The sequence below is a fragment of the Nerophis lumbriciformis genome, linkage group LG09, assembly GCF_033978685.3.
Source record: "Nerophis lumbriciformis linkage group LG09, RoL_Nlum_v2.1, whole genome shotgun sequence".
Lineage (NCBI taxonomy): Eukaryota > Metazoa > Chordata > Actinopteri > Syngnathiformes > Syngnathidae > Nerophis > Nerophis lumbriciformis.
The window spans coordinates 54,905,610-54,933,558 of record NC_084556.2 but is presented as its reverse complement, the minus strand read 5'-3'; the positions used below and the strand labels follow the sequence as shown (position 1 = coordinate 54,933,558).

General features: G+C 43.8%; 1 protein-coding gene across 1 annotated transcript in view; it reads right to left on the bottom strand.

Annotated features, from left to right (window-relative positions):
* Window positions 1-14,686: 14,686 nt before the first annotated feature.
* The window catches only part of hunk (hormonally up-regulated Neu-associated kinase), a 27,903-nt gene continuing 14,640 nt past the window's right edge, over window positions 14,687-27,949 (bottom strand). Inside the window, exons 4-10 of the mRNA XM_061962847.2 lie at window positions 26,788-26,843; window positions 26,337-26,472; window positions 26,139-26,266; window positions 23,480-23,606; window positions 23,247-23,415; window positions 21,494-21,656; window positions 14,687-18,471 (exon numbers count right to left, since the gene is read on the bottom strand). Of these exons, the coding sequence (XP_061818831.1) occupies window positions 17,720-18,471; window positions 21,494-21,656; window positions 23,247-23,415; window positions 23,480-23,606; window positions 26,139-26,266; window positions 26,337-26,472; window positions 26,788-26,843 (1,531 nt within the window). The 3' untranslated portion in view covers window positions 14,687-17,719. The remainder of the gene's footprint in view (window positions 18,472-21,493; window positions 21,657-23,246; window positions 23,416-23,479; window positions 23,607-26,138; window positions 26,267-26,336; window positions 26,473-26,787; window positions 26,844-27,949) is intronic.

The following is a 27,949-nucleotide window of genomic DNA, read 5'->3' as shown; positions in this document are numbered from 1 at the left end:
CAGCAAGTAGAGGATGATCATGTACTAGAAATCATCAACTCCTGAAAAACAATCCCACACCATAATTCCTCCTCCACCAAATTTCACACTCTGCACAATGCATTCCGAAATGTATCGTTCTCCTGGCAACCTCCAAACCGAGCTCTAGAGTCCATTGGCGACGTGCTTTGCACCACTGCATCCCACGCCTTGCATTGGACTTGGTGATGTATGACTTAGATGCGGCTGTTCGGCCATGGAAACCCATTCCCTGAAGCTCTCTGCGTACTGTACGTGGGCTAATTGGAAGGTCGCGTGAAGTTTGGAGCTCTGTAGCAAGTGACTGTGCAGAAAGTCTTTGCACTATGCTGACATCTCTGTCAGTTTACATGGCCTACCACTTGGTGGCTGAGTTGTTGTTGTTCCCAAACTCTTCACTTTTCTTATAATAAAGTTGACTTTGGCATATTTAGGAGCAAGGAAATTTCACGGCTGGATTTGTTGCACTGGTGGCATCCTATGACAGTTCCATGCTGGAAATCACTGAAAGCGGCCCATTCTTTCACAAATGTTTGTAGAAACAGTCTCCATGCCTAAGTGCTTGATTTGATACACCGGGCCAAGTGATCAGGACACTGATTCTCATCATTTGGATGGGTGGCCAAATACTTTTGGCAATAAAGTGTATATATATATATATATATATATATATATATATATATATATATATATATATATGTTGAAATAATTGAAAATGAATGGGCCATTATTCGAACTTGCACCATTCCCATGTTTCTCAACCGATTTGACTGTCCCACCGTCCACACACTCCACTCACCTTGGACAATCAAAGTACCATTTTCCAAGTTCCAAAAAAATTCTAAAATTCCCAGTTTTCCAAATCCCTATTTTCACCTCTTCCTGGAAAGCGTTAACAGTCCCCACTTTTCAACCCTTTTTTGACCATTCCACCTTCAAAACATTCTTCTTTAATTGGGACAACAAAACAACCATTTTTATTTTTTGTACGTTTTCCTGAAATTCCAGGACTTTCGAAATACCCATTTCAACTCTAGCTGTCACTACGTCAACATTTTCAACGGATTTGAAAAATTCCAACACCGACCCATTCATATCATCCAGGACGATTGTTGTATTACCTATATTTTCAAAAGTTCCTGAAATTTCCAAAGTTCCAGGAAATTTCCATTCAAATAAATGGACGTATTCATAGTTATACAGTGCCCCAAATCCTCAAAATGTTGCGCCATTTTTTTACCAACCATCCACCCTCACTGTTTTTCACATATGATGTCCCTTTCCCAAAATTCCCGGTTTTCCCTGAATTTCCGGTAATTTTCTCCCTATTGACAATGAATGGGAGATATACAATCGACTGCATGTCCCACATTTCTCATCCGACTTCATCCGTTCCAACATCCACACACTCCACTCACCCTGCACATTCAAGCCAGCATGTTTCCCGGTTTTGAAAATTCCCTGTTTACTCGAAATTAGCAGGAATTTCCCCCCTTTGAAAATGAATAGGCAATATACAAACCTCTCCATATCCCACATTTTCAACCGTTTTGAAGAATTCCAACACCGACCCATTCATATCATCTAGGACGATTGTTGTATTACCTATATTTTCAAAAGTTCCTGAAATTTCCAAAGTTCCAGGAAATTTCCATTCAAATAAATGGACGTATTCATAGTTATACAGTGCCCCAAATTCTCAAAATGTTGCGCCATTTTTTATTACCAACTATCCACCCTCACTGTTTTTCACATATGTTGTCCCTTTCCCAAAATTCCCGGTTTTCCCTGAATTTCCGGTAATTTTCTCCCTATTGACAATGAATGGGAGATATACAATCGACTGCATGTCCCACATTTCTCATCCGACTTGAACCGTTCCAACATCCACACACTCCACTCACCCTGCACATTCAAGCCAGCATGTTTCCCGGTTTTGAAAATTCCCTGTTTACTCGAAATTACCAGGAATTTCCCCCCTTTGAAAATGAATAGGCAATATACAAACCTCTCCATATCCCACATTTTCAACCGTTTTGAAAAATTCTAACACCAACCCATTCATATCATCTAGGACAAATGTTGTATTACCTACATTTTCAAAAGTTCCTGAAATTTCCAAAGTTCCAGGAAATGTCCATTCAAATAAATGGACGTATTCATAGTTATACAATGCCCTAAATTCTCTAAATGTTGCGCCCTTTTTTATTACCAACTATCCACCCTCACTGTTTTTCACATATGTTGTCCCTTTCCCAAAATTCCCGGTTTTCCCTAAATTTCCGGTAATTTTCTCCCTATTGACAATGAATGGGAGATATACAATTGACTGCATATCCCACATTTCTCACCCTGCACATTCAAGCCAGCATGTTTCCCGGTTTAGAAAATTCCCTGATTACCCGAAATTACCAGGAATTTCCCCCTTTGAAAATGAATGGGCAATATACAAACCTCTCCATATCCCACATTTCTCAACCGATTCGAACCGTTCCGACATCCACACACCCCACTCGCCCTGGATATTCAAGCATTTCAGTTCCACTCACCGTTCAAACATCCACACACTCCACTCACCCTGCACATTCAAGCCAGCAAGTTTCCCGGTTTAGAAAATTCCCTGATTACCCGAAATTACCAGGAATTTCCCCCCTTTGAAAATGAATGGGCAATATACAAACCTCTCCATATCCCACATTTCTCAACCGATTCGAACCGTTCCGACATCCACACACCCCACTCGCCCTGGACATTCAAGCATTTCAGTTCCACTCACCCGTATCGGCGGTTCAGCGGCTCACGCATTCACACGCCATCCCTACCGGAATTGCAAAGTCTAGTTATATTTGTAGTTTACTGTGGTTGTTTGTAATATGCCCATGTAAGTTATGATTCATGCTATTTTTGGAATAAGCTCAGTTAGCTCCTTTCATTGAAAGAATGAACCCAAGTAAGATTGAGAGGCAGGAAATGAAAAGAAGACGTCATCTTGGGAAATCAAGCGTTTATGTTTTGCTGGGCTGAATGTTTCCCCCTTGATCGAGTAATTATGATTTCTTATTAAATATCAACGCAGTGAATGATGATGTTCAACAACTTCATCTCCTCTGTGCTCCGCTTTGACCTGCTGCCATCAAAACAACCTCGTTGCGTACTAGGAAGTGCATCGTAGTACTACTGCAATTGTCTGTGTATTTTTCTGATCTTCTCCTAGGGAGGGACATGGTTGTATCTGTACTACTACGTGTAGTACATTGTGGTGTATGGTTGTGCGTGTAGTACTGTGTTGTTTGGGTAGGTAGTACATTGTTGTATCTGTAGTACTATGTTGTATGTGCAGCACATTGTGTTACACTGTAGTATGTTGTTGTATGTGTAGTGTAGTATCAATCAATCAAAGATTATTTATATAGCCCTTAATCAAAAAATCTGTTCCCACATCTGGGCAAAAAAAAACCTCAAACCAACGGGCACAGTGAGAAACCTTGGAAGGGACCGCAGATGACCGGTGTAATGGATGTCGGGTGGATACGGTTAATAATGTGAGGGTCCAGACCATGGTGAGGCCAGCAGGGGAACCTCGTACATGTAGACACATCACCAACTGATGCACCACCTTGGAACTGCTAGCGCATCCTCCGTGGAAACTGATCCGTGGCCACCTAAAAACCTCTCCACGTAAGAGAGGGGGGCAGAGCAGAAAAGAGCGAGGGCAGATCAACTGGTTTTAAAGGCTGGAGTAAACAAATTCGTTTTAAGGTGGGACTTAAATGTTTCTACTGAGGTAGCATGTGTAACTGTACTAGATTGGACAGAGTACTAGAGCCTGAATAGAAAATGCTCCAGATCCCACAAACTTTTTTTGGGGCTCTGGGAATCACTAAAAAAACGGAATACTTGAACGTAGGTTTTTGGCCGCCAAGACTGCCCTTTGTCACCGATTCTGTTCATAACTTTTATGGACAGAATTTCTAGGCGCAGTCAGGGCATTGAGGGGATCCGGTTTGGTGGCTGCAGGATTAGGTCTCTGCTTTTTGCAGATGATGTGGTCCTGATGGCTTCAACTGGCCAGGATCTTCAGCTCTCACTGGATCTGTTCGCAGCCGAGTGCAAAGCGACTGGGATGAGAATCGGCACCTCCAAGTCCGAGTCCATGGTTCTCGCCCGGGAAAGGGTGGAGTGCCATCTCCAAGTTGGGGAGGAGATCTTGCCCCAAGCGGAGGAGTTCAAGTACCTTGGAGTCTTGCTCACGAGCGGGGGAGGAGTGGATCGTGAGATCGACAGGCGGATCGGTGCGGCGTCTTCAGTAATGCGGACGCTGTATCGATCCGTTGTGGTGAAGAAGGAGCTGAGCCGGAAGGCAAAGCTCTCAATTTACCGGTCGATCTACGTTCCCATCCTCACCTATGGTCATGAGCTTTGGGTTATGACCGAAAGGACAAGATCACGGGTACAAGCGGCCCAAATGAGTTTCCTCCACCGGGTGGCGGGTCTCTCCCTTAGAAATAGGGTGAGAAGCTCTGTCATCCGGGGGGAGCTCAGAGTAAAGCCGCTGGTTCGGGCATCGGGTCAGGATGCCACCCGAACGCCTCCCTAGGGAGGTGTTTGGGGCACGTTCGACCGGCAGGAGGCCAAGGGGAAGACCCAGGACACGTTGGGAAGACTATGTCTCCCGGCTGGCCTGGGAACGCCTCGGGATCCCCCGGGAGGAGCTGGAGGAGGTGGCTGGGGAGAGGGAAGTCTGGGCTTCCCAGCTTAGGCTGCTGCCCCCGGATGGATGGATGGTTTTTGCACGGAATGTAAGGTACAATACAATCATCAAGATAGGATGGAGCTAGACCGTTTAGTATTCAATACATAAGTAGTAAAACATTAAAGTCGCATCTTAAGTGCACAGGAAGCCAGTGCAGGTGAGCCAGTATTGTTGGACATTGTTGAATATGTAGTACTCTGGATGTGTAGTACATTGTGGTACATGGTTGTTTGTGTCGTATGTTGTGTGCGTGTGTAGTAGATGGTGGTACATTGTCGTACATGGTTGTATGTGTAGTACATTGTTTTGTGCGTAGTAGGGTTGTACGGTATACCGGTATTAGTATAGTACCGGGATACTCATCCATCCATTCATCTTCTTCCGCTTATCCGAGGTCGGGTCGCGGGGGCAGCAGCCTAAGCAGGGAAGCCCAGACTTCCCTCTCCCCAGCCACTTCGTCCAGCTCTTCCTGTGGGACCCCGAGGCGTTCCCAGGCCAGCCGGGAGACATAGTCTTCCCAACGTGTCCTGGGTCTTCCCCGTGGCCTCCTACCGGTCGGACGTGCCCTAAACACCTTCCTAGGGAGGCGTTCGGGTGGCATCCTGACCAGATGCCCGAACCACCTCATCTGGCTCCTCTCCATGTGGAGGAGCAGCGGCTTTACTTTGAGCTCCCCCCGGATGACAGAGCTTCTCACCCTATCTCTAAGGGAGAGACCCGCCACCCGGCGGAGGAAACTCATTTGGGCCGCTTGTACCCGTGATCTTGTCCTTTCGGTCATGACCCAAAGCTCATGACCATAGGTGAGGATGGGAACGTAGATCGACTGGTAAATTGAGAGCTTTGCCTTCCGGCTCAGCTCCTTCTTCACCACAACGGATCGATACAGCGTCCGCATTACTGAAGACGCCGCACCGATCCGCCTGTCGATCTCACGATCCACTCTTCCCTCACTCGTGAACAAGACTCCGAGGTACTTGAACTCCTCCACTTGGGGCAAGATCTCCTCCCCAACCCGGAGATGGCACTCCACCCTTTTCCGGGCGAGAACCATGGACTCGGACTTGGAGGTGCTGATTCTCATCCCAGTCGCTTCACACTCGGCTGCGAACCGATCCAGTGAGAGCTGAAGATCCTGGCCAGATGAAGCCATCAGGACCACATCATCTGCAAAAAGCAGAGACCTAATCCTGCAGCCACCAAACCAGATCCCCTCAACGCCTTGACTGCACCTAGAAATTCTGTCCATAAAAGTTCAGAACAGAATGGGTGACAAAGGGCAGCCTTGGCGGAGTCCAACCCTCACTGGAAACGTGTCCGACTTACTGCCGGCAATGCGGACCAAGCTCTGGCACTGATCATACAGGGAGCGGGATACTAATGAATAATATTCGGTGCAATACCGCCTCTGAAAAATACCGGTCCCCCACACCCCTGTCGTCGTCACATCGCGTCACTGCTGGTTTACAAGCAGAGGAGCATGTTCGGCAGCGCACACACACGGAGTACTTACAAGCAGACACAGTGTGTAGACAGAAAAGGGAGAAGGGACGCATTTTGTCTTAAAAAGTAAAGATAAAGATGAAGTTATAACACTGAAACGCCCTCAGGAAGAGCTGCTTTAAAGACTAAAGTCCATCCGCAACCGACATTGTTTTAGCTACTTCTAGATCAATAATCCTCGCCTCCATGTCTTCAAATAAAGTAAGTTTCTTACAAGTATCATTATCACTGCAGGACGAGGAATAAATAAAAAAACCCTAACCCTGCAGGACGAGGAATAGCTAAACATGCTTCACTACACACCGTAGCTCACCGGCGTCATAATGTAAATAAATGCCATGGGTGGATCTACACCATGTACATAGTGTATACCCCCCCCCCCCCCCCCCCCCCCACCCACACACACACACACACACATTTGTTGTATATATTGTTTTTCAAATCACCTGACATGTATACTGTGTATATGTACATGATTTATCCATTTTTTAACATATTTTTTTTACATACATGTTACAGGTTATACATCTTGTATTATTGAATGTATCAAATGTGATGAATATTTAATGGACCACAATGGAAACAAGCCTTTTGGCTTTTTGTGCCAACTATTTGCCTTTTTAAAGCATTACATGGATTACATTCTTTAAGATGTCAATAAACTTCTCAATCAATCAAAAAACCTAACATCCACTATAATGATACCAAGTACAGGAGCGTATCTACAAACCCCGTTTCCACATGTGTTGGGAAATTGTGTTAGATGTAAATATAAACGGAATACAATGATTTGCAAATCCTTTTCAAGCCATATTCAGTTGAATATGCTACAAAGACAACATATTTGATGTTCAAACTCATAAACATTTTTTTTTTTTGCAAATAATCATTAACTTTAGAATTTGATGCCAGCAACACGTGACAAAGAAGTTGTGAAAGGTGGCAATAAATACTGATAAAGTTGAGGAATGCTCATCAAACACTTATTTGGAACATCCCACAGGTGAACAGGCTAATTGGGAACAGGTGGGTGCCATGATTGGGTATAAAAGTAGATTCCATGAAATGCTCAGTCATTCACAAACAAGGATGGGGCGAGGGTCACCACTTTGTCAACAAATGCCTGAGCAAATTGTTGAACAGTTTAAGAAAAACCTTTCTCAACCAGCTATTGCAAGGAATTTAGGGATTTCACCATCTACGCTCCGTAATATCATCAAAGGGTTGAGAGAATGTGGAGAAATCACTGCACGTAAGCAGCTAAGCCCGTGACCTTCCATCCCTCAGGCTGTACTGCATCAACAAGTGACATCAGTGTGTAAAGGATATCACCACATGGGCTCAGGAACACTTCAGAAACCCACTGTCAGTAACTACAGTTGGTCGCTACATCTGTAAGTGCAAGTTAAAACTCTCCTATGCAAGGCGAAAACTGTTTATCAACAACACCCAGAAATGCCGTCGGCTTCGCTGGGCCTGAGCTCATCTAAGATGGACTGATACAAAGTGGAAAAGTGTTCCGTGGTCTGACGAGTCCACATTTCAAATTGTTTTTGGAAACTGTGGACGTCGTGTCCTCCGGACCAAAGAGGAAAAGAACCATCCGGATTGTTGTAGGCGCAAAGTGTAAAAGCCAGCATGTGTGATGGTATGGGGGTGTATTAGTGCCCAAGACATGGGTAACTTACACATCTGTGAAGGCAGTGGAAGAATGGCCGTGCGCGACCCGAGGGTCCCTGGTTCAATCCCCACCTAGTACCAACCTCGTCATGTCCGTTGTGTCCTGAGCAAGACACTTCACCCTTGCTCCTGATGGGTGCTGGTTAGCACCTTGCATGGCAGCTCCCTCCATCAGTGTGTGAATGTGTGTGTGAATGGGTAAATGTGGAAGTAGTGTCAAAGCGCTTTGAGTACCTTGAAGGTAGAAAAGCGCTATACAAGTACAACCCATTTATCATTTATCATTTATTAATGCTGAAAGGTACATACAGGTTTTGGAGCAACAAATGCTGCCATCCAAGCAACGTTACCATGGACGCCCCTGCTTATTTCAGCAAGACAATGCCAAGCCACGTGTTACATCAACGTGGCTTCATAGTAAAAGAGTGCGGGTACTAGACTGGCCTGCCTGTAGTCCAGACATTGAAAATGTGTGGCGCATTATGAAGCCTAAAATATCAGAAGGGAGACCCCCGGACTGTTGAACAACTTAAGCTGTACATCAAGCAAGAATGGGAAAGAATTCCACCTGATAAGCTTCAAAAATGTGTCTCCTCAGTTCCCAAACCTTTACTGAGTGTTGTTAAAAGGAAAGGCCATGTAACACAGTGGTGAACATGCCTTTTCCCAACTACTTTGGCACGTGTTGCAGCCATGAAATTCTAAGTTAATTATTATTTGCAAAAAAAAAAAATGTTTATGAGTTTGAACATCAAATATGTTGTCTTTGTAGCATATTCAACTGAATATGGCTTGAAAAGGATTTGCAAATCATTGTATTCCGTTTATATTTACATCTAACACAATTTCCCAACTCATATGGAAACGGGGTTTGTAGTCGATACTACTATGATTACGTCGATATTTTTTGGCATCACAACATCTTCTTTCGTTCTTTTTGTATTTATAGCATGTTTATAAAGTCAGTAAATACGTCCCTGGACACATGAGGACTTTGAATATGACCAATGTATGATCCTGTAACTACTTGGTATCGGATTGATACCCAAGTTTGTGGTATCATCCAAAACTAATGTAAAGCATCCAAATAAGAGAAGAATAAGTGATTATTACATTTGAACAGAAGTGTAGATAGAACATGTTAAAAGAGAAAGTAAGCAGATATTAACAGTAAATGAACAAGTAGATTAATAATTAATTTTCCTTAATAATGTTGACAAAATAATAGGTGTATAAATGACACAATATGTTACTGCATACGTCAGCAGACTAATTAGGAGTCTGTTTGTTTACTTACTACTAAAAGACAAGTTGTCTAGTATGTTCACTATTTTATTTAAGGACAAACTTGCAATAAGAAACATATGTTTAATGTATGTTTAATGTTAAATCAATGCCAATTTTTGTTGATCCCCTTTATTTAGAAAATGATCGAAAAGTATTGAAATAGTTGGGAGAGTGGCCGTGCCAGCAACCTGTGGGTTCTTGGTTCAATCCCCACCTTCTACCAACCTCGTCACGTCCGTTGTGTCCTTGCGCAAGACACTTCACCCTTGCTCCTGATGGTGGTTAGGGCCTTGCATGGCAGTTCCCGTCATCAGTGTGTGAATGAATGGGTGAATGTGGAAATAGTGTCAAAGCACTCTGAGTACCTTGAAGGTAGAAAAGCGCTTCACAAGTATAACCCATTCACCATTTACCAGTAGTGTTACTATGTAGACCATTGTGGTACATGGTTGTATGTGTTGATTACGGTACATTGTTGTACAGTATGATACCCAGGTACTGCATTGTATGTACAGTACGTACTTTGAAGTGTGCAGACACTTAAAAGACTAAGTATAAGTACACAAGCCCATTCTTTCTAACGTTCTCCAGGGGGGTGCACACAGTGAAGTACCGTGGAAAGTAATGTTACTTCAATTGTCTGGAAAAGTTCCTTAGCGAGATCGTCTGTTGTCAGAGCAAGAACATTTCCAAGGTATCGTTGGCGACTTGTTTGTGTTCCCGCTGAGGTTTGGACTCACCAGATAAACAACAAGCTCTAATGCATCAGGAGCCTCTTCCCGCTTTATCGGCTTAGACTGTTTGTGTCACCAGTGCATGTTTGTCTCAGCGCCAGCATGACCACACCCCCCCGTTTGTCTCGTCAGGCCGGTGTGAACCAAAGAGCTTTATGGCGGGGCCACAGCTGAGTGGATTATGGTTTTAGGGTGGGGCAGGGTGGGGGTCCCTAACATTGTCCATAGGGTCCTTCAGCTGTTGCGACGGTACGCTTTATTTTGCTTTCCTACCTTACCGTGTGTCTTATGGGTGTGAAAGCAAAAGTTTAGCACTCGGGACGGCGTGGTGCGGTTGGGAGAGTGGCCGTGCCAGTGACCTGAGGGTTCCTGGTTCAATCCCCACCTTCTACCAGCCTCGTCCCGTCCGTTGTGTCCTTGAGCAAGACACTTATTAGTGATTCCCAGAGCCTAAAAAAAAGTCTGCGGGCTATAGAGTGTGTTCTATTGGGGCTCCAGTACTATGGAATGCCCTCCCGGTAACAGTTAGAGATGCTGAGTCCCATCTTAAAACTCATTTGTATACTCTAGCCTTTAAATAGACCCCCCTTTTAGACTAGTTGATCTGCCGTTTCTTTTCTTTTTGGCCCCCCTCTCCCTTGTGGAAGGGGGGGCAAAAGGTCCAATGGCCATGGATGAAGTGCTAGCTGTCCAGAGTCGGGATCCGGGGTGGACCGCTCGCCTGTGCATCGGTTGGGGACATCTCTGTGCTGCTGACCCGTCTCCGCTCGGGATGGTCTCCTGCTGGCCCCACTATGGACTAGACTCTTACTATTATGTTAGATCCACTATGGACTAGACTCTCACTATTATGTTAGATCCACTATGGACTAGACTCTCACTATTATGTTAGATCCACTATGGACTGGACTCTCGCTATTATGTTAGATCCACTATGGACTGGACTCTCACTATTATGTTAGATCCACTATGGACTGGACTCTCACTATTATGTTAGATCCACTATGGACTGGACTCTCACTATTATGTTAGATCCACTATGGACTGGACTCTCACACTATTATGTTAGATCCACTATGGACTGGACTCTCACACTATTATGTTAGATCCACTACGTACTGGACTCTCACTATTATGTTAGATCCACTATGGACTGGACTCTCACACTATTATGTTAGATCCACTATGGACTAGACTCTCGCTATTATGTTAGATCCACTATGGACTGGACTCTCACTATTATGTTGGATCCACTATGGACTGGACTCTCACACTATTATGTTAGATCCACTATGGACTGGACTCTCACACTATTATGTTAGATCCACTATGGACTGGACTCACACTATTATGTTAGATCCACTATGGACTGGACTCTCACTATTATGTTGGATCCACTATGGACTGGACTCTCACACTATTATGTTAGATCCACTATGGACTGGACTCTCACACTATTATGTTAGATCCACTATGGACTGGACTCTCACTATTATGTTAGATCCACTATGGACTGGACTCTGATTATTATGTTGGATCCACTATGGACTGGACTCTCACTATTATGTTAGATCCACTATGGACTGGACTCTCACACTATTATGTTAGATCCACTACATACTGGACTCTCACTATTATGTTAGATCCACTATGGACTGGACTCTGATTATTATGTTAGTTCCACTATGGACTGGACTCTCACTATTATGTTAGATCCACTATGGACTGGACTCTCACACTATTATGTTAGATCCACTACGTACTGGACTCTCACTATTATGTTAGATCCACTATGGACTGGACTCTCACTATTATGTTAGATCCACTATGGACTGGACTCTCACACTATTATGTTAGATCCACTATGGACTGGACTCTCACACTATTATGTTAGATCCACTATGGACTGGACTCTGATTATTATGTTAGATCCACTATGGACTGGACTTTCACTATTATGTTAGATCCACTATGGACTGGACTCTCACACTATTATGTTAGATCCACTATGGACTGGACTCTCACACTATTATGTTAGATCCACTATGGACTGGACTCTCACACTATTTTGTTAGATCCACAATGGACCGGACTCTCACTATTGTTAGATCCGCTATGGACTGGACTCTCACACTATTATGTTAGATCCACTATGGACTGGACTCTCACTATTATGTTAGATCCACTATGGACTGGACTCTCACTATTATGTTAGATCCACTATGGACTGGACTCTCACTATTATGTTAGATCCACTATGAACTGGACTCTCACTATTATGTTAGATCCACTATGGACTGGACTCTCACAATATTATGTTAGATCCACTATGAACTGGACTCTCACACTATTATGTTAGATCCACTATGGACTGGACTCTCACTATTATGTTAGATCCACTATGGACTGGACTCTCACTATTATGTTAGATCCACTATGGACTGGACTCTCACTATTATGTTAGATCCACTATGGACTGGACTCTCACACTATTATGTTAGATCCACTATGGACTGGACTCTCACTATTATGTTAGATCCACTATGGACTGGACTCTCACACTATTATGTTAGATCCACTATGGACTGGACTTTCACAATATTATGTTAGATCCACTATGGACTGGACTCTCACAATATTATGCTAGACCCACTCGAGGTCCATTGCATCCAGTCTCCCCTAGAGGGGTCACCCACATCTGCGGTCCTCTCCAAGGTTTCTCAGAGTCATTCACATTGACATCCCACTGGGTTGTGAGTTTTTCCTTGCCCTTATGTGGGCTCTGAACCGAGGATGTCGTTGTGGCTTGTGCAGCCCTTTGAGACACTTGTGATTTAGGGCTATATAAGTAAACATTGATTGATTGACTTCACCCTTGCTCCTGATGGGTGCTGGTTAGCGCCTTGCATGGCAGCTCCCTCCATCAGTGTGTGAATGTGGAAATAGTGTCAAAGCGCTTTGAGTACCTTGAAGGTAGAAAAGCGCTATACAAGTATAATCCATTTACTATTTACACTCTAGGAACCAAAATGGTGTAAAATGTGAGTTGTAGGAGAGAGAAAAAAACCACGACAAAAGGTATGAATGAGTTCAATACAAATATTTAAAATAACCTTTTACAGCATAGAAATCTCTCGTCGAACAAAAGCTTCCGTTACAAAATGTTACAAAAAGACTTCCCGCCAAAAAGACAAAGACGTAACAATTCATGAAATCATTTCAAACGCTGACAGGAACAATATTGCATGCAACTTTTCCAAAGGGTAACAGTGCGGGGCCGGTGCGGCTAAACAAGCCTAACACTTTGAAAAGTGAGGACAAACAAAGATTTACACGTATTTACATGTTGTTTTTTTCACATCTTGGCAAATTCCTCGTTAGTCACATTTTAAAAATATTGCACAAACTACAGCATTAAGACAAAAAGGAAGTGGTGTGGCGGGCACTAGGACCATGCTCTTACCCAGCTGGTATGGGCGTGGTTTGGGAATCTTTTTGGGACAACCGTTAAGGCGCTACCAAATGTTATATATATATACTGTATATATATTTATATATACAGTGTTTCCCCCAGAATATTTGAATATTTGTTAGTGAAGGTGGTGTCTCTCCAGAGGGAAGGGGGCTTGGTGGGTGTAAGGAACAGTGTCATTTTGCCTGTCGCCACCATCACGTCTCCATCTCATCGCTGCCTGGGGGGGGGGGCAATAGACTACAGACTGTGGTGAAGTAGGCCGGCTTCGTCGCGTGAAGAAGCCTACAATTTTTGGTTGTGATTTCCGCTCCGTATGCTGAATGGCAATATACGATATATATCTCGATATTTTTTCCGTAAAGTAAAAACAAAACACAAAACAGTCCTAGTTACCTGAGATACTAAGTATGTCATTATTTTTGTCTTAGTAAGTCGATATTTACCAAGTCAAAATAATGACATAGTTAGTATCTCAGGTAACTAGGACTGTTTTGTGTTTTGTTTTTATGTCAGCATGTGGCCCCACTTTTAACTCTTTTTTTCAAACACTTATTTACAGGAAGTCATTCATTTGACTTACCGTATTTTTCGGACTATAAGTCGCAGTTTTTTTCATAGTTTGGCCGGGGGTGCGACTTATACTCAGGAGTGACTTATGTGTGAAATGATGAACACATTAGTGTAAAATATCAAATAATATTATTGATGTCATTCACGTAAGAGACTAGACGTATAAGATTTCATGGGATTTAGTGACAGATTGTATAGCATGTTCTATATGTTATAGTTATTTGAATGACTCTTACCATAATATGTTACGTTAACATACCAGTTGGTTATTTATGCCTCATATAACGTACACTTATTCAGCCTGTTGTTCACTATTCTTTATTTATTTTAAATTGCCTTTCAAATGTCTATTCTTGCTGTTGGCTTTTATCAAATACATTTCCCCCAAAAATGCGACTTATACTCCAGTGCGACTATTTTTTTTCCTTCTTTATTATGCATTTTCGGCCGGTGCGACTTATACTCCAAAAAATTCGGTAGTCATTATTTTGACTTAGTAAATATTGACGTACTAAGACAAAATAATGACTACCGTATTTTTTGGAGTAGTCATTATTTTGTCTTACTAAGTCAATATTTACTAAGTCAAAATAATGACTACCGCATTTTTTGGAGTATAAGTCGCACCGGCCGAAAATGCATAATAAAGAAGGGAAAAAAACATATATAAGTCGCACTGGAGTATAAGTCGAATTTTTGGGGAAATGTATTTGATAAAACCCAACACCAAGTGAATATTGACTTACTAAGACAAAATAATGACTAAGTCAAATTAATGACTTACTGTAAATAAGCGTTTGAAAAAAAATTGTTAAAAGTGGGGCCAACATGCTTACATATTTTCTACTCATCATGCTTAATATATTACAGCATTTGGAAAGCCTGTAGTTGATTTTTATTATGTAAATGTTATATTTTTATCAACAGGTGATAGCAGGGACCCTGCCATTCAAAACTAGGCTGCTACATTACTAATGAGAAGCTGGACATAACAAAAAAAATATATTTTAATTTTTTAATTTTTTAAGACTTTAGTTTAGGCGGTAGGTCTTTGTTGTCAAGGCGGCCGCCTTAACAACAAAGCGCTGCGGGAAACCCTGATATATATATATATATATATATAATCCGTTCATGAATGAGTATATCCGTTCGGCCACCGTGTTCAATGGAGAAGTCTGATCTACAAAATTTTGCAGGCAGCTTACCACTTCCCCTTCGAGCTGTCCTGGATGAACTGAAATTATTTTTTTCCAATCATTTTTGGAACTTGCAAGCGTACTTCTTCTTCTTACTCGTCGTCGCCATGTCTCTTCTTTGTTCTTCTGCTTCGTCTGTTATGTTTTTGGACATTACTACTTGCCGTAGTTTTGAAGCAATGCATGATGGGAATCCGGATATCGTGTGTCAAGTGTATTAACGTGCCGGCTGGAATAATCACACGCTGAGAAATAGCTCCGTGCCTGCCTAGTTTGTGGGTTATAGATAAACCTATGGATAACGGAGACATATATAATAGTCTCCTCTTCAAGTGAGAGAGGACGCTAAAGGCCCCCAATATTGTTTTCCGGGTGAAAATTGGGAGAAATTCGGGAGAATGGTTGCCCTCGGGAGATTTTCGGGAGGGGCACTGAAATTCGGGAGTCTCCCAGGAAAATCGGGAGGGTTGGCAAGTATGCTTAACAGTGACTTTGAAACCACGTCCATTCCAGCTGGGGTAAGCGCACAGGTCCTAGTGCCTGCCAAAGTGGATCGTTGTTGTTTTTTTTGTTTTGCTAAAAAAAACAACAACAAAAAAACGTGTCGTTATTTTCCCGAGGTTGGTTTAGTTTTATAAGGCTCGTTGTTTGAAATTAGTTTTTCTTGAAAAGTGACTAGAAACAGGCGAGGCGGACCTAATCCAAGTCCACACAAATACATCTTTTTATATTTGTCTATAGGGATGGGTACCTTTCCCGTTGGAACCGATACGGTACCAATTCCCAGTACCTATGTAATGATATTGGTAATGCAACATTTAACAATGAAATGATAACGCTAACTAGTTGTTATATTTCGTTTTCTTGCACCTTTAAGGCTCTTTTGCAAGTACGTGTTAATTGTCCCGTTAAGTTGAATGCATAGATAATACAACTAGATATGACACGCCCCTTTTAATGCCTGCAGCGAGCCCAAGCTCGTAGGGACAAAGTGCAATTTGTTTTAGATGGCACTGAAACAAAGACACTGCATGATTGCAAAATACGCTGTGCTCTTGAAATGTGTATTAGTAGTTTTTACATTGTCAATAAAGTAAACTGCATGAACACATTTTTAGAAATTAAGAAGTTAGGGTTTTTTAATTTTTTTTATTGCACTGCATGGGTTCTACATCTAGTCGTGTATATTTATATCTATGGTTCAATGTGCCAGTCTTGGATTTTGTTGAGTCCTACAAAGGGTTTGTACTGGAAGTGTTTGATTGTAACTTTACATCTTGGTCGTAGTTTTCATGACCATGAATTTATTCACGTGGACCCTTAAAGTTGAAAAACTTATTCGACTGTTACCATTTAGTGGTCAATTGTACGGAATAAGTACCGTACTGTGCAAATCTACTAATAAAAGTTTCAATCAATCAATCAAAATCAAATTTAGAGGTGTTGAAATCGCCATGTATAAATCGCTAATGCTAATCAGTAGCACGTCTATGACATATGCAGTGTAAATTAGCACCGAGCTAACACATTCTGAAAAGTGCAAACTTACTTGAGTGCATTGTTTGACTCTCCAACCGCAAAAAAAAGAAGGTATCGACGTATGATACCGTTCGATTTTGCGTGAATCGGTACCTTGTAGTACTGACGGAATTCGGTCAGTATCTTTAAAGGTATTACATTTGGTACCCATCCCTACTTGTCTGTTATGGTCTTTCATTCGCATGCCAACGTACCCTTTTTGTTGACTTGTTTGCTAACTTTACATACACCAATCATCCATCCTTTCACCTTGACATGGTGTATTTTCAAGAAAATGCTTTCTTCTGGCTTTTGATCGGCTATCATGCCCTTAGTCAGCCTTTAACACTCCCGTGTACTTACGGACGTACTTGAACCCCCGTACAAAAAGTCAAAAAGCTGAAAAACGACGGTCACTAGAAAAACGAAAAGACTTGGCACCTACTCGTACTTCATCTAGAAAACGCTCGGGCGTGGTCACAGTTGGAGCGTGAGGTAAGTGGTGATTAACGCCGTGAGTGCGAGACATTTTGGTTTTTCCAGACTTAGTGCAGCGAGTCTCGGTCTTCCAGTCAGCGCTGAGGAAATACTACGGTGCCGGCTGAGCTGGAGGTCCGTTTTAAAGAGTTTCCCCAAAAAATTATTTCACAGACAAGACAAAAACACGCAGGCGTGTATTGAGGGTTCGGGGAAGATCTGGGTCGTTTAGCTGGTGCGAATCAGTCTGCGGCTCAGTTCGTAACCACTTGGATTATTACATAACTCAGTGTATGGTACAGTGTGTGTGTGTGTGTGTGTGTGTGTGTGTGTGTGTCCTCTGTCCACTCTGTCAGGGACATTCGAGTCATTGCTTCAGGATCCGTTCCAAATCTCATCGTCTTGACGTCACCTTGAGATCCATTTGGAGTCAAAGTGGCTCAGTGGCAAAATAAACGCGGGAGTTCACAGTTTTTAAAGAGCTGACGTTAAAAGAGGGCAGGGCTGGTTAGCAAAGGGTCTTGAGTGCACCCGACGCGCAAAGGAGCGTCTGCATGGGGTAAGGAGGCGGGGATACCACCTCCTCCAGCACCTGTTCCGGTCGGAAGCTGAAGGGCTGCAGCTGCACCTTCTTCTTCAGCATATGTCCGATCCCCATGGACGGGAACTTGCTGCGGTGCGTCGGGCTGTCGGGGTCGCTGCTGCTGCTGTTGGACGGCGGGCTGAATGCGGACGAGGGGTTGAGGGCGCTGAAGGCCGACTTAGGGGGGCTGAAGGCCGAGCTACCCGGCGGGCTTCCGATGGTGCTGGGAGGGCTGCCGCTGGTGTCGGAGGAACCGCACCAGTCGGTGGAAACGCTCTTCCTCGGCTGCGGGTTGACGATGAGGACGGGAGGACTGGGGATGGTCGCCTTTTTCAAGTAGGAGGAGTCAGGCTGGAAGGCGGAGACGTGGCGGGGCGGCGACAGGGTCCCGTTGGTCAGCTTGTACCACGGCGACGACGTCGGCGTGTCCGGCATCTGCTCGGCTTTGGAGAGGGAGCCGAAGGAGTGCATGCCGATGGGCGACGGCGCCGGCGGAGCGGGGATGTTGTGCTCCGGGCTGGTGGTGACCGGCGGGAGCGTGGCCAGGCGCCTCCGCTGCTGCGGCGTGTTGGAGAAGAGAGGCTGGATCTCCAGGTATTCCATGGAGGACGACGCCACGGTGCCGGGCGGCGCCAGGGGGGAGTTACGATGGCCACCAGTTATAGCACGTAACAGACCTGAGGAGGAGGGAAGAGACCTTGTAGACCTTGTACACAACACCATTAAAACCACGTATGTCCACTAAATGAAGTGTCATTTTCACATGCAGGAAAACAAAAAATGTGTGGACTAGGACACTAGCACATCCAATATAAATCTTCATATTTCTGCACATATTCAATGTACACATTTGAATATCTTAGTTACTCACACAGCAACGTGTGTATATAAGTTTATATTAGTGTAGAACATTTCTAAATGGGCTAATACATCCAAGTTAGCATTTAAGCTAGCTAGTGATTACCAGCGCCAGATGCAAGCTAGCGATCAGTGCTAGCTTTCTTCTCCAGGGAATCTCCAGTTTGAGTTTATCAGATTGCGATCAACAATTACGGTTTTAGGATAGTTTGAATTTGAAACTGTATTACTAACTGTGGAGGGGGGCGTGGCCTGCGGACCTGCAGCGAAGCGGGGCGTGCCAGGACCGGCTTCGAGATCAGCGACAGGTGCGTAGATGGCCCACCAGGGCCTGGTTATCTAGTCACCTGTCGCTCTGTTAAAAGGCAGCAGCAGCCGGGAGGAGAGAGTGGTTGGAGTTGGAGCTGGAGTAAGAGCGAGAGCGAGCCTGAGACGGACACAAAAACAATTGCTGGAAAGCAACAGACAGACTTTATTGAAAAATAAAACCGTATTGTGAACCTGAACCGGGCTGTCATGTCAGTGCTTGGTGGTCCGAAGAACCCCCTGGAGGGCAACTTCCACAATTTCCTCCACCCCTTACGGTGGTCCAGCTTGATTGGGCGCCAAATTGTGGAAGTTGCCCTCCAGGGGGTTCTTTGGACCACCAAGCACTGACATGACAGCCCGGTTTTATTTTCCAATAAAGTCTGTCTCTTGCTTTCCAGCAATTGTTTTTGTGTCCGTCTCAGGCTCGCTCTCGCTCTTACTCCAGCTCCAACTCCAACCACTCTCTCCTCCCGGCTACTTCCTTTTAACAGAGCGACAGGTGATTAGATAACCAGGCCCTGGTGGGCCATCTACGCACCTGTCGCTGATCTCGAAGCCGGTCCTGGCACACCCCGCAGGCCACGCCCCCCTCCACACTAATCGTCTGGAATTTTACCATGGCTAATCGTTACATCCCTAGTATGCACTCATCAGTATAGAGCTTCCCCTCAAAGACTTTGCTAACTGGACATACATGGTTTTTATCACTTAGCAATGATGTAGTGTAGATCAGGGGTCTCCAACTCGCGGTCTGTAGGCCCATATTTTGTAGCCCTCTACTCATTGTTTAGTGTAATTTCAGCCCGTTCTCCCCAGGCGGCTAATAGTTAAATATATCAACAATCTTGAGTTTCAGTCGACGCCAACTACAATGATGTTGTTTCGCAAAAACACGCATTGGACAAAGAACAACTTCCTTTAAAGGGGAACATTATCACCAGACCTATGTAAGCGTCAATATATACCTTGATGTTGCAGAAAAAAGACCATATATTTTTTTAACCGATTTCCGAACTCTAAATGGGTGAATTTTGGCGAATTAAACGCCTTTCTATTATTCGCTCTCGGGAAGCAATCCACCATTTTCTCACTTTCGTCGGTGTGTTGTCGGAGGGTGTAACAACACGATCAGGGACGGATTCAAGTTGCACCAGTGGCCCAAAGATGCGAAAGTGGCAAGAAATTGGACGAAATTTGTTCAAAATACGAGGGTGTGGGGAAAGCCGACGAAAATGGTCAGTCGTTTGTTCCGCACACTTTACCGACGAAAGCTATGCTACGACAGAGATGGCAAGAATGTGTGGATATCCTGCGACACTCAAAGCAGATGCATTTCCAACCATAAAGTCAAAGAAATCTGCCGCCAGACCCCCATTGAATCTGCCGGAGTGTGTGAGCAATTCAGGGACAAAGGACCTCGGTAGCACGGCAAGAAATGGCGGCAGTTTGTTCCCGCAGACGAGAGAGCTAAACCCCCTGGATGTCTTGGCTCACACCGAAGATGATCAAGAGAAGAATATCGACCCTAGCTTCCCTGGCCTGCTGACATCAACTCCAAAACTGGACAGATCAGCTTTCAGGAAAAGAGAGCGGATGAGTGTATGTCTACAGAATATATTAATTGATGAAAACTTTATTCATTACTCGCGGTTTTACGTAAATGATTATACATAAACTGTGTTTACCAATAATTTAGCTTAAAAACATTACAACACTTAAAAACAAACACATACCAATCGTTGGTTAGAAGGCGATCGCCGAATTCGTCCTCGCTTTCTCCCGTGTCGCTGGCTGTCGTGTCGTTTTCCTCAGTTTCGCTTGCATACGGTTCAAACCGATATAGCTCAATAGCTTCAGTTTCTTCTTCAATTTCGCTTAAGCCGCTGAAATCCGAGTCTGAATCCGAGCTAATGTCGCTACCTTGCTGTTCTATGCGCCATGTTTGTTTGTGTTGGCATCACTATGTGACGTCACAGGAAAATGGACGGGTGTATATAACGATGGTTAAAATCAGGCACTTTGAAGCTTTTTTTAGGGATATTGCATGATGGGTAAAATTTAGAAAAAAACTTCGAAAAATAAAATAGGCCACTGGGAACTGATTTTTAATGGTTTTAACCATTCTGAAATGGTGATAATGTTCCCCTTTAAGGGTTGGTAGAAGTAGTTAAGAGATTTAGTCGCAGGGTTAAAACATGATTCTGAAGTCAATGCTACTTGCGGCCTGGCCTCACCCTGACTCGGGTAAATTGAGTTTGAGACCCCTGGTGTAGACCCGAGGTCTACCTGTCTGTACTGTTGCTAAGACTGAATTGAGGAGTCGTGTTTTGTGCGTTACAGTTGTCCGAGGTGCTTCCTCTCAGGTGGACGCAGGACAGGGGAAGATGTACAGACAAACAATGGAGGGATGGACTGGGAATGAACAAGAACATGCATGCTCAGTCAACCTACCCTGTATGAGAGAGGGGACACGTCAATGAGGTACTGCACAGACCACAACACCAAGACAGCTACTGGACAATCAACCCTTACCTGTGCGGTGCTTCTTCTCCTTGCTGGGCCCCTTGCTCACCGCCAGGTAGACGGGAGTCTGCTTGGGTGGGATGGTGAGCTTGTCCACGTGCTTCCTCCACTGCGTCTGGAAGTATTCGTTTTTCTGCTTATCCCCTTTCTTCTTCTCTTGGAACTGCATCTCCTAAAAAGAAGCAGGACCTTAGGAAAAACCCGGTTCCTAACAAGGTAGTTACACTCGCCAAGGTGCATACCTGCCAACTACTCCGGTTTTCCCGTAATTAGTACGGTTTTCATCAACCTATTCCGGGTTACGGTTGCAGTGATAAAAAATACGGTTTTTCATTCATTAAAAAAAAATATTTTTTAAAAAGTTTTATTCACGAAATGGCGTAACAACAATGACAATCGACACTGCTTCCCGTAACTTCCTATCGAGCCATTCCGAATGCCATGCGCGAGCCTATTTATAGCACCGCTGCCAAGCTCGAGGCACCAGTTGCCATTGTTTCCAAACGAGCGAACGATCATGGAATCAGCCGGAGAAAAATCGCAAACGAGTCTTAAACCGAAAAGAAAACTGCAGTCATTCCGTGAAGAATATTCAAAAGCCTATCCGGGAATAATTATACGTTCCAAAAAGGGTGAAAACTACGCGAATTGCACCTTGTGCAGACAAGATTTTTCGATCGGACACGGAGGAATTAGCGATGTAAAAGACCACGTTGGGACAAAAAAACACAAGTCTAATGCCGTTGCTAGCGATACAAGTGGAAAACTTTCAACGTTTTTCGTCGCCCAAACAGATTCTTTGGATGTGATAAATGCCGAAGTTTTATTTACGGAGGCAATAATTGAGCAAACAAAAAGGTAATGACACCAATGTTATCTATTGGAATTGTTTAGTACTGTTATACTGTTAAAAGTGTTTATACTATTTATGCTTTCAAGTCCAAGTTGAAGAAATCTTGTTAAATGTTGACAGCATAACTACCAAAATACAGAAGTATGTCCTTAATATTTTTGCAGTGCTATTTCTGTTGAAAAGTTCAAATGATTACATTAGAGATGTGATGTGCCACTTTTCAAGTGTCTGATGGCTTCAATTCATTTTCATGAATTTTTCATATTTTGAATTCTTTTGAAAGGCTTACAAAAAAACTAAATTTGAATTGTAATTCCATGCTATTGACAGGACTATTAATTGTAATGAAGTTAGCTTACCATGTTTACAGTATGATAATTGTGATAGAAATGTGAATTTTAGGCACAGAATATTTTGTACAATTGAACAAGGCAGTAGATTATACAAGCTTGGACAGAAAGTTAATAATGACACCAATTTTTTTTTTTATGGAATTGTTTAGTACTGTTTTACCATTTGTTTACTGTAAAAAGTGTTTATACTTTCAATGAACAAATTGAAGTCTTGTGAAAGGTTGACAGGATAACTGGCATTAACTGTCAAAATCATTTCAAACTATTGAAGTTAGCTTACAGAATAAACATGTCAATCAACCCATATGATTTTTGCTGTAATATTTTTGTTTTGAAAAGTCACTGTGACTGATAGAAAAGTGATGGTTTTAGCAACATTTTAACCTGTCTGAATGCTAATAATCATTTTGCGTCGGGGGGCGAAGCCTGAACCCCCCACCAGGACTTTGTCCTGGACCTACCGGGGCCTGCGGCCCCTGGACCCTGGCTACTAGGTTTTTCTGATTTCAAAAGTTGGCAGGTATGAAGGTGCGCCGGTCAGATAGCGTCACCTTACCCTGTACTCTTTGGAGAGCCTCTTCATCTTCTTGTTGAGGAGGAAGTAAACGGCCAGAGTGTGGCAGGCGCGGTTGGTGAGCACGGCGCTCAGCACCTCGCTGTGCTTGTACGCCATCTTCTCCGTCATGTGCAGCAACACCGTGTGGTTGATTTCCTCGATGTGGATCCTTCCAAAACCAAAAGTCGGTCGGTTAGCAAGACGGCTGGTTTCAATGGAACCTTCTCGTCTACCTGTTGAGGTACGGCGCCCCCGTGTTCTTGTTGGCCAGCTGCAGCCATGAGTCCGCCATCACCTGGTGGATGTTGGGCCGCTTGTTGGGGTCCGGCTCTAGGAGCTTCTTCAGGAGGCAGATGGCGGCTAGACAAACACAAAGGAGAACTTTTTGCTGTCGTCTTAACATGACTTGGCCCTCGTCCTTAGATATTACATAAGACATCCGTCATGGCAACCTGAGTCAGCAGCTTTATTAATCCATGCTTACACAATTAGGTAAGCCCGGTATTATTATGAGGTGGCACTGAGGTACAGCGTCATTGCATCACGCTCACTAGGGCTGGATTTACTGGTAATGCTTTTGTCTTCCATTAGTCATGCCACATTGTCTCTTAAGTACGGAACAACATTCCTCAGAATCACAATAGTGTAACGAAGGTCAGGCCACGTGTACGTTGGTAAACCTCACCCCCTGACAACCTCATCAGCAGCTCAGTACAAACCCCGTTTCCATATGAGTTGGGAAATTGTGTTAGATGTAAATATAAACAGAATACAATGATTTGCAAATCATTTTCAACCCATATTCAATTGAATGCACTATAAAGACAACATATTTGATGTTTTTGCAAATAATAATTAACTTAGAATTTCATGGCTGCAACACGTGCCAAAGTAGTTGGGAAAGGGCATGTTCACCACTGTGTTACATGGCCTTTCCTTTTAACAACACTCTGTAAACATTTGGGAACTGAGGAGACACATTTTTGAAGCTTCTCAGGTGGAATTCTTTCCCATTCTTGCTTGATGTACAGCTTAAGTTGTTCAACAGTCCGGAGGTCTCTGTTGTGCTATTTTAGGCTTCACATTTTCAATGGGAGACAGGTCTGGACTGCAGGCAGGCCAGTCTAGTACCCGCACTCTTTTACTATGAAGCCACGTTGATGTAACACGTGACTTGGCATTGTCTTGCTGAAATAAGCAGGGGCGTCCATGGTAACGTTGCTTGGATGGCAACAAAACCTGTATGTACCTTTCAGCATTAATGGTGCCTTCACAGATGTGTAAGTTACCCATATCTTGGCCACTAATACACCCCCATACCATCACACATGCTGGCTTTACAACTTTGCGCCTAGAACAATCCGGATGGTTCTTTTCCTCTTTGGTCCGGAGGACACGACGTCCACAGTTTCCAAAAACAATTTGAAATGTGGACTCGTCAGACCACAGAACACTTTTCCACTTTGTATCAGTCCATCTTAGATGAGCTCAGGCCCAGCGAAGCCCACGGCGTTTCTGGGTGTTGTTGATAAACGGTTTTCGCCTTGCATAGGAGAGGTTTTTTTTTTGGTTTTTTTTCCCAACTTTTTTTTATTGGCATTTTCAAATAGACAGAAAAAAGTGCAAGTCGAAACAGTACAATTTTAAAGTCAGTAAATGATTCACACCCTTTCCCTTAAAACCCAAACCACCCACCCACCCTCCCACCCCACTCAGGTCCCACCAACGAGGGACAAATGGCACAATTATATAACAAGTAAGACGACAAAGACAGACACATTCTCACACACACACACACATACGAGGCCAGAGACAGACAGATAAATATAATAATAATAATAAAATACAAATAAAAATTTAATAGTAATAATATATAATAAAATAAAAATAGAATAAAATAATACTAATAAATAAAAGGGAGATTATTCCTTATCTGCGTGTGGGCATAGGTCAAGAGAGTTGACATACAGCAAAAAAGGACTCCATGAGCTTTCAAATGCTTGAGCCGAGCCTTTTAGCAAAAAACTTAAGTTTTTCCAGTTTTAGATTGTAGAGAACCTCTCTAATCCAACGGCCGTGTGATGGAGGGCGAGCCAGCTTCCAATTAAACAAGATCAATCGCCTGGCCAGCAAGGTCGTAAAAGCAACAGCGCGTTTTAGTGGTGGTTATCGGGGGCATACGCCAAAAATGGCTGATAATGGGTTGGGAGGAAAGTTTTGACCGTATGCTTTTCCAATTGTGTCAAAAATGTCAATCAATCAATCAATGTTTACTCCCAAAAGGAACATAGTTTTTGCATAGGAGAGTTTTACAGATGTAGCGACCAACTGTAGTTACTGACAGTGGGTTTCTGAAGTGTTCCTGAGCCCATGTGGTGATATCCTTTACACATTGATGTTGCTTGTTGATGCAGTACAGCCTGAGGGATGGAAGGTCACGGGCTTAGCTGCTTACGTGCAGTGATTTCTCCACATTCTCTGAACCCTTTGATGATATTACGGAGCGTAGATGGTGAAATCCCTAAATTCCTTGCAATGGCTGGTTGGGAAAGGTTTTTCTTAAACTGTTCAACAATTTGCTCACGGCATTCCTCAACTTTATCAGTATTTATTGCCACCTTTCCCAACTTCTTTGTCACGTGTTGCTGGCATCAAATTCTAAAGTTAATGATTATTCGCACGCAAAAAAAAATGTTTATGAGTTTGAACATCAAATATGTTGTCTTTGTAGCATATTCAACTGAATATGGCTTGAAAAAGATTTGTTTATATTTACATCTAACACAATTTCCCAACTCATATGGAAACGGGGTTTGTAGATAGCAGGTTGGAACAGGAAAATCCAGGACTGAAGCAGGCGGGTCACATTAGCATACGTCAATGGTGACCAACCTGTGCAGAGCGATGGCGGCAGAGGGTTCATCTCCTTGTCCACCATCTTCTGGTGCAGGGCCCGTAGACTGAAGGGCTCCACGGTGAAGGGAAGCGTACCCGTCAACATGGCGTACATGTTCACCCCGCTGGAAGAACACATCCTTATTCAGAACTGGAACAGATTTGCTAAATTGCTTTAGCGAGTCAAGAACTCACATGGACCAAACGTCCACTTTGGGTCCGTATTTCTTCCTGGAGAGCAGTTCAGGAGCGGCGTAGGCGGGACTCCCACACTGAGTGCTGAATGGATCCGAGTATCCAAGGATGCCGGCGCAGTTGCTCAGTCCAAAGTCTGAGGGAGGGGAAAGGTGAAATGTTATTTCCGGGGTTTACTACCGCCGTTTGCGTCCACGCTATGAGATGAATTGCCTCATTGCGCGCTGGAGGCAGATTAGCACTTTGGCGGGGTCTTGCGAGGGGTTTAAAAGCACATTAAATTGCTCTTAACTCCCCCGGCACCGCATGGGGCGGCTGCTAGACGCCGGCAGCTGAGAAGATGTTGGCACGGCACCAATAATTGCTCTCTGCTGTCACAATCTTCTGCCTCATGAATGAATGCATGACTGAAGTGAGGCCAGCAAGGACAGGAAGAGGAGAAAATGGTTACCTATCAGCTTTATGTTGTCCTGCTCGTCCAGCAGCAGGTTCTCGATCTTCAGATCTCTGCAGCACCCAGAGAGAAAAGACATCTTTTATTGAGATAGCACATCATAAACTGCACACCACATGCCGACTACATCTCTTGTGTCCACCTTAAAGGGGAACATTATCAGCAGACCTATGTAAGCGTCAATATATACCTTCATGTTGCACAAAAAAGACCAGATATTTTTTTAACCCATTTCAGAACTCTAAATGGGTGAATTTTGGCGAATTAAACGCCTTTCTATTATCGACGTGACGTCACATCGGGAAGCAATCCGCCATTTTCTCAAACACCGAGTCAAATCAGCTCTGTTATTTTCCATTTTTTCGACTGTTTTCCGTACCTTGGAGACATCATGCCTCGTGGGTGTGTTGTCGGAGGGTGTAACAACACCAACAGGGACGGATTCAAGTTGCACCAGTGGCCCAAAGATGCCAAAGTGGCAAGAAATTGGAGGTTTGTTCCGCACACTTTACCCACGAAAGCTATGCTACGACAGAGATGGCAAGAATGTGTGGATATCCTGCGACACTCAAAGCAGATGCATTTACAACCATAAAGTCAAAGAAATCTGCCGCCAGACCCCCATTGAATCTGCCGGAGTGTGTGAGCAATTCAGGGACAAAGGACCTCGCTAGCACGGCAAGCAATGGCGGCAGTTTGTTCCCGCAGACGAGCGAGCTAAACCCCCTGGATGTCTTGGCTCACACCGTCCCTTATGCCACCGAAGATGATCAAGAGAAGAATATCCACCCTAGCTTCCCTGGCCTGCTGACAAGAGGGTATGTCTACAGAATAAATAAATTGATGAAAATTGGGCTGTCTGCACTCTCAAAGTGCATGTTGTTGCCAAATGTATTTCATATGCTGTAAACCTAGTTCATAGTTGTTAGTTTCCTTTAATGCCAAACAAACACATACCAATCGTTGGTTAGAAGGCGATCGCCGAATTCGTCCTCGCTTTCTCCCGTGTCGCTGGCTGTCGTGTCGTTTTCGTCGGTTTCGCTTGCATACGGTTCAAACCGATATGGCTCAATAGCTTCAGTTTCTTCTTCAATTTGGTTTTGGCTACCTGCCTCCACACTACAACCATCCGTTTCAATACATGCGTAATCTGTTGAAT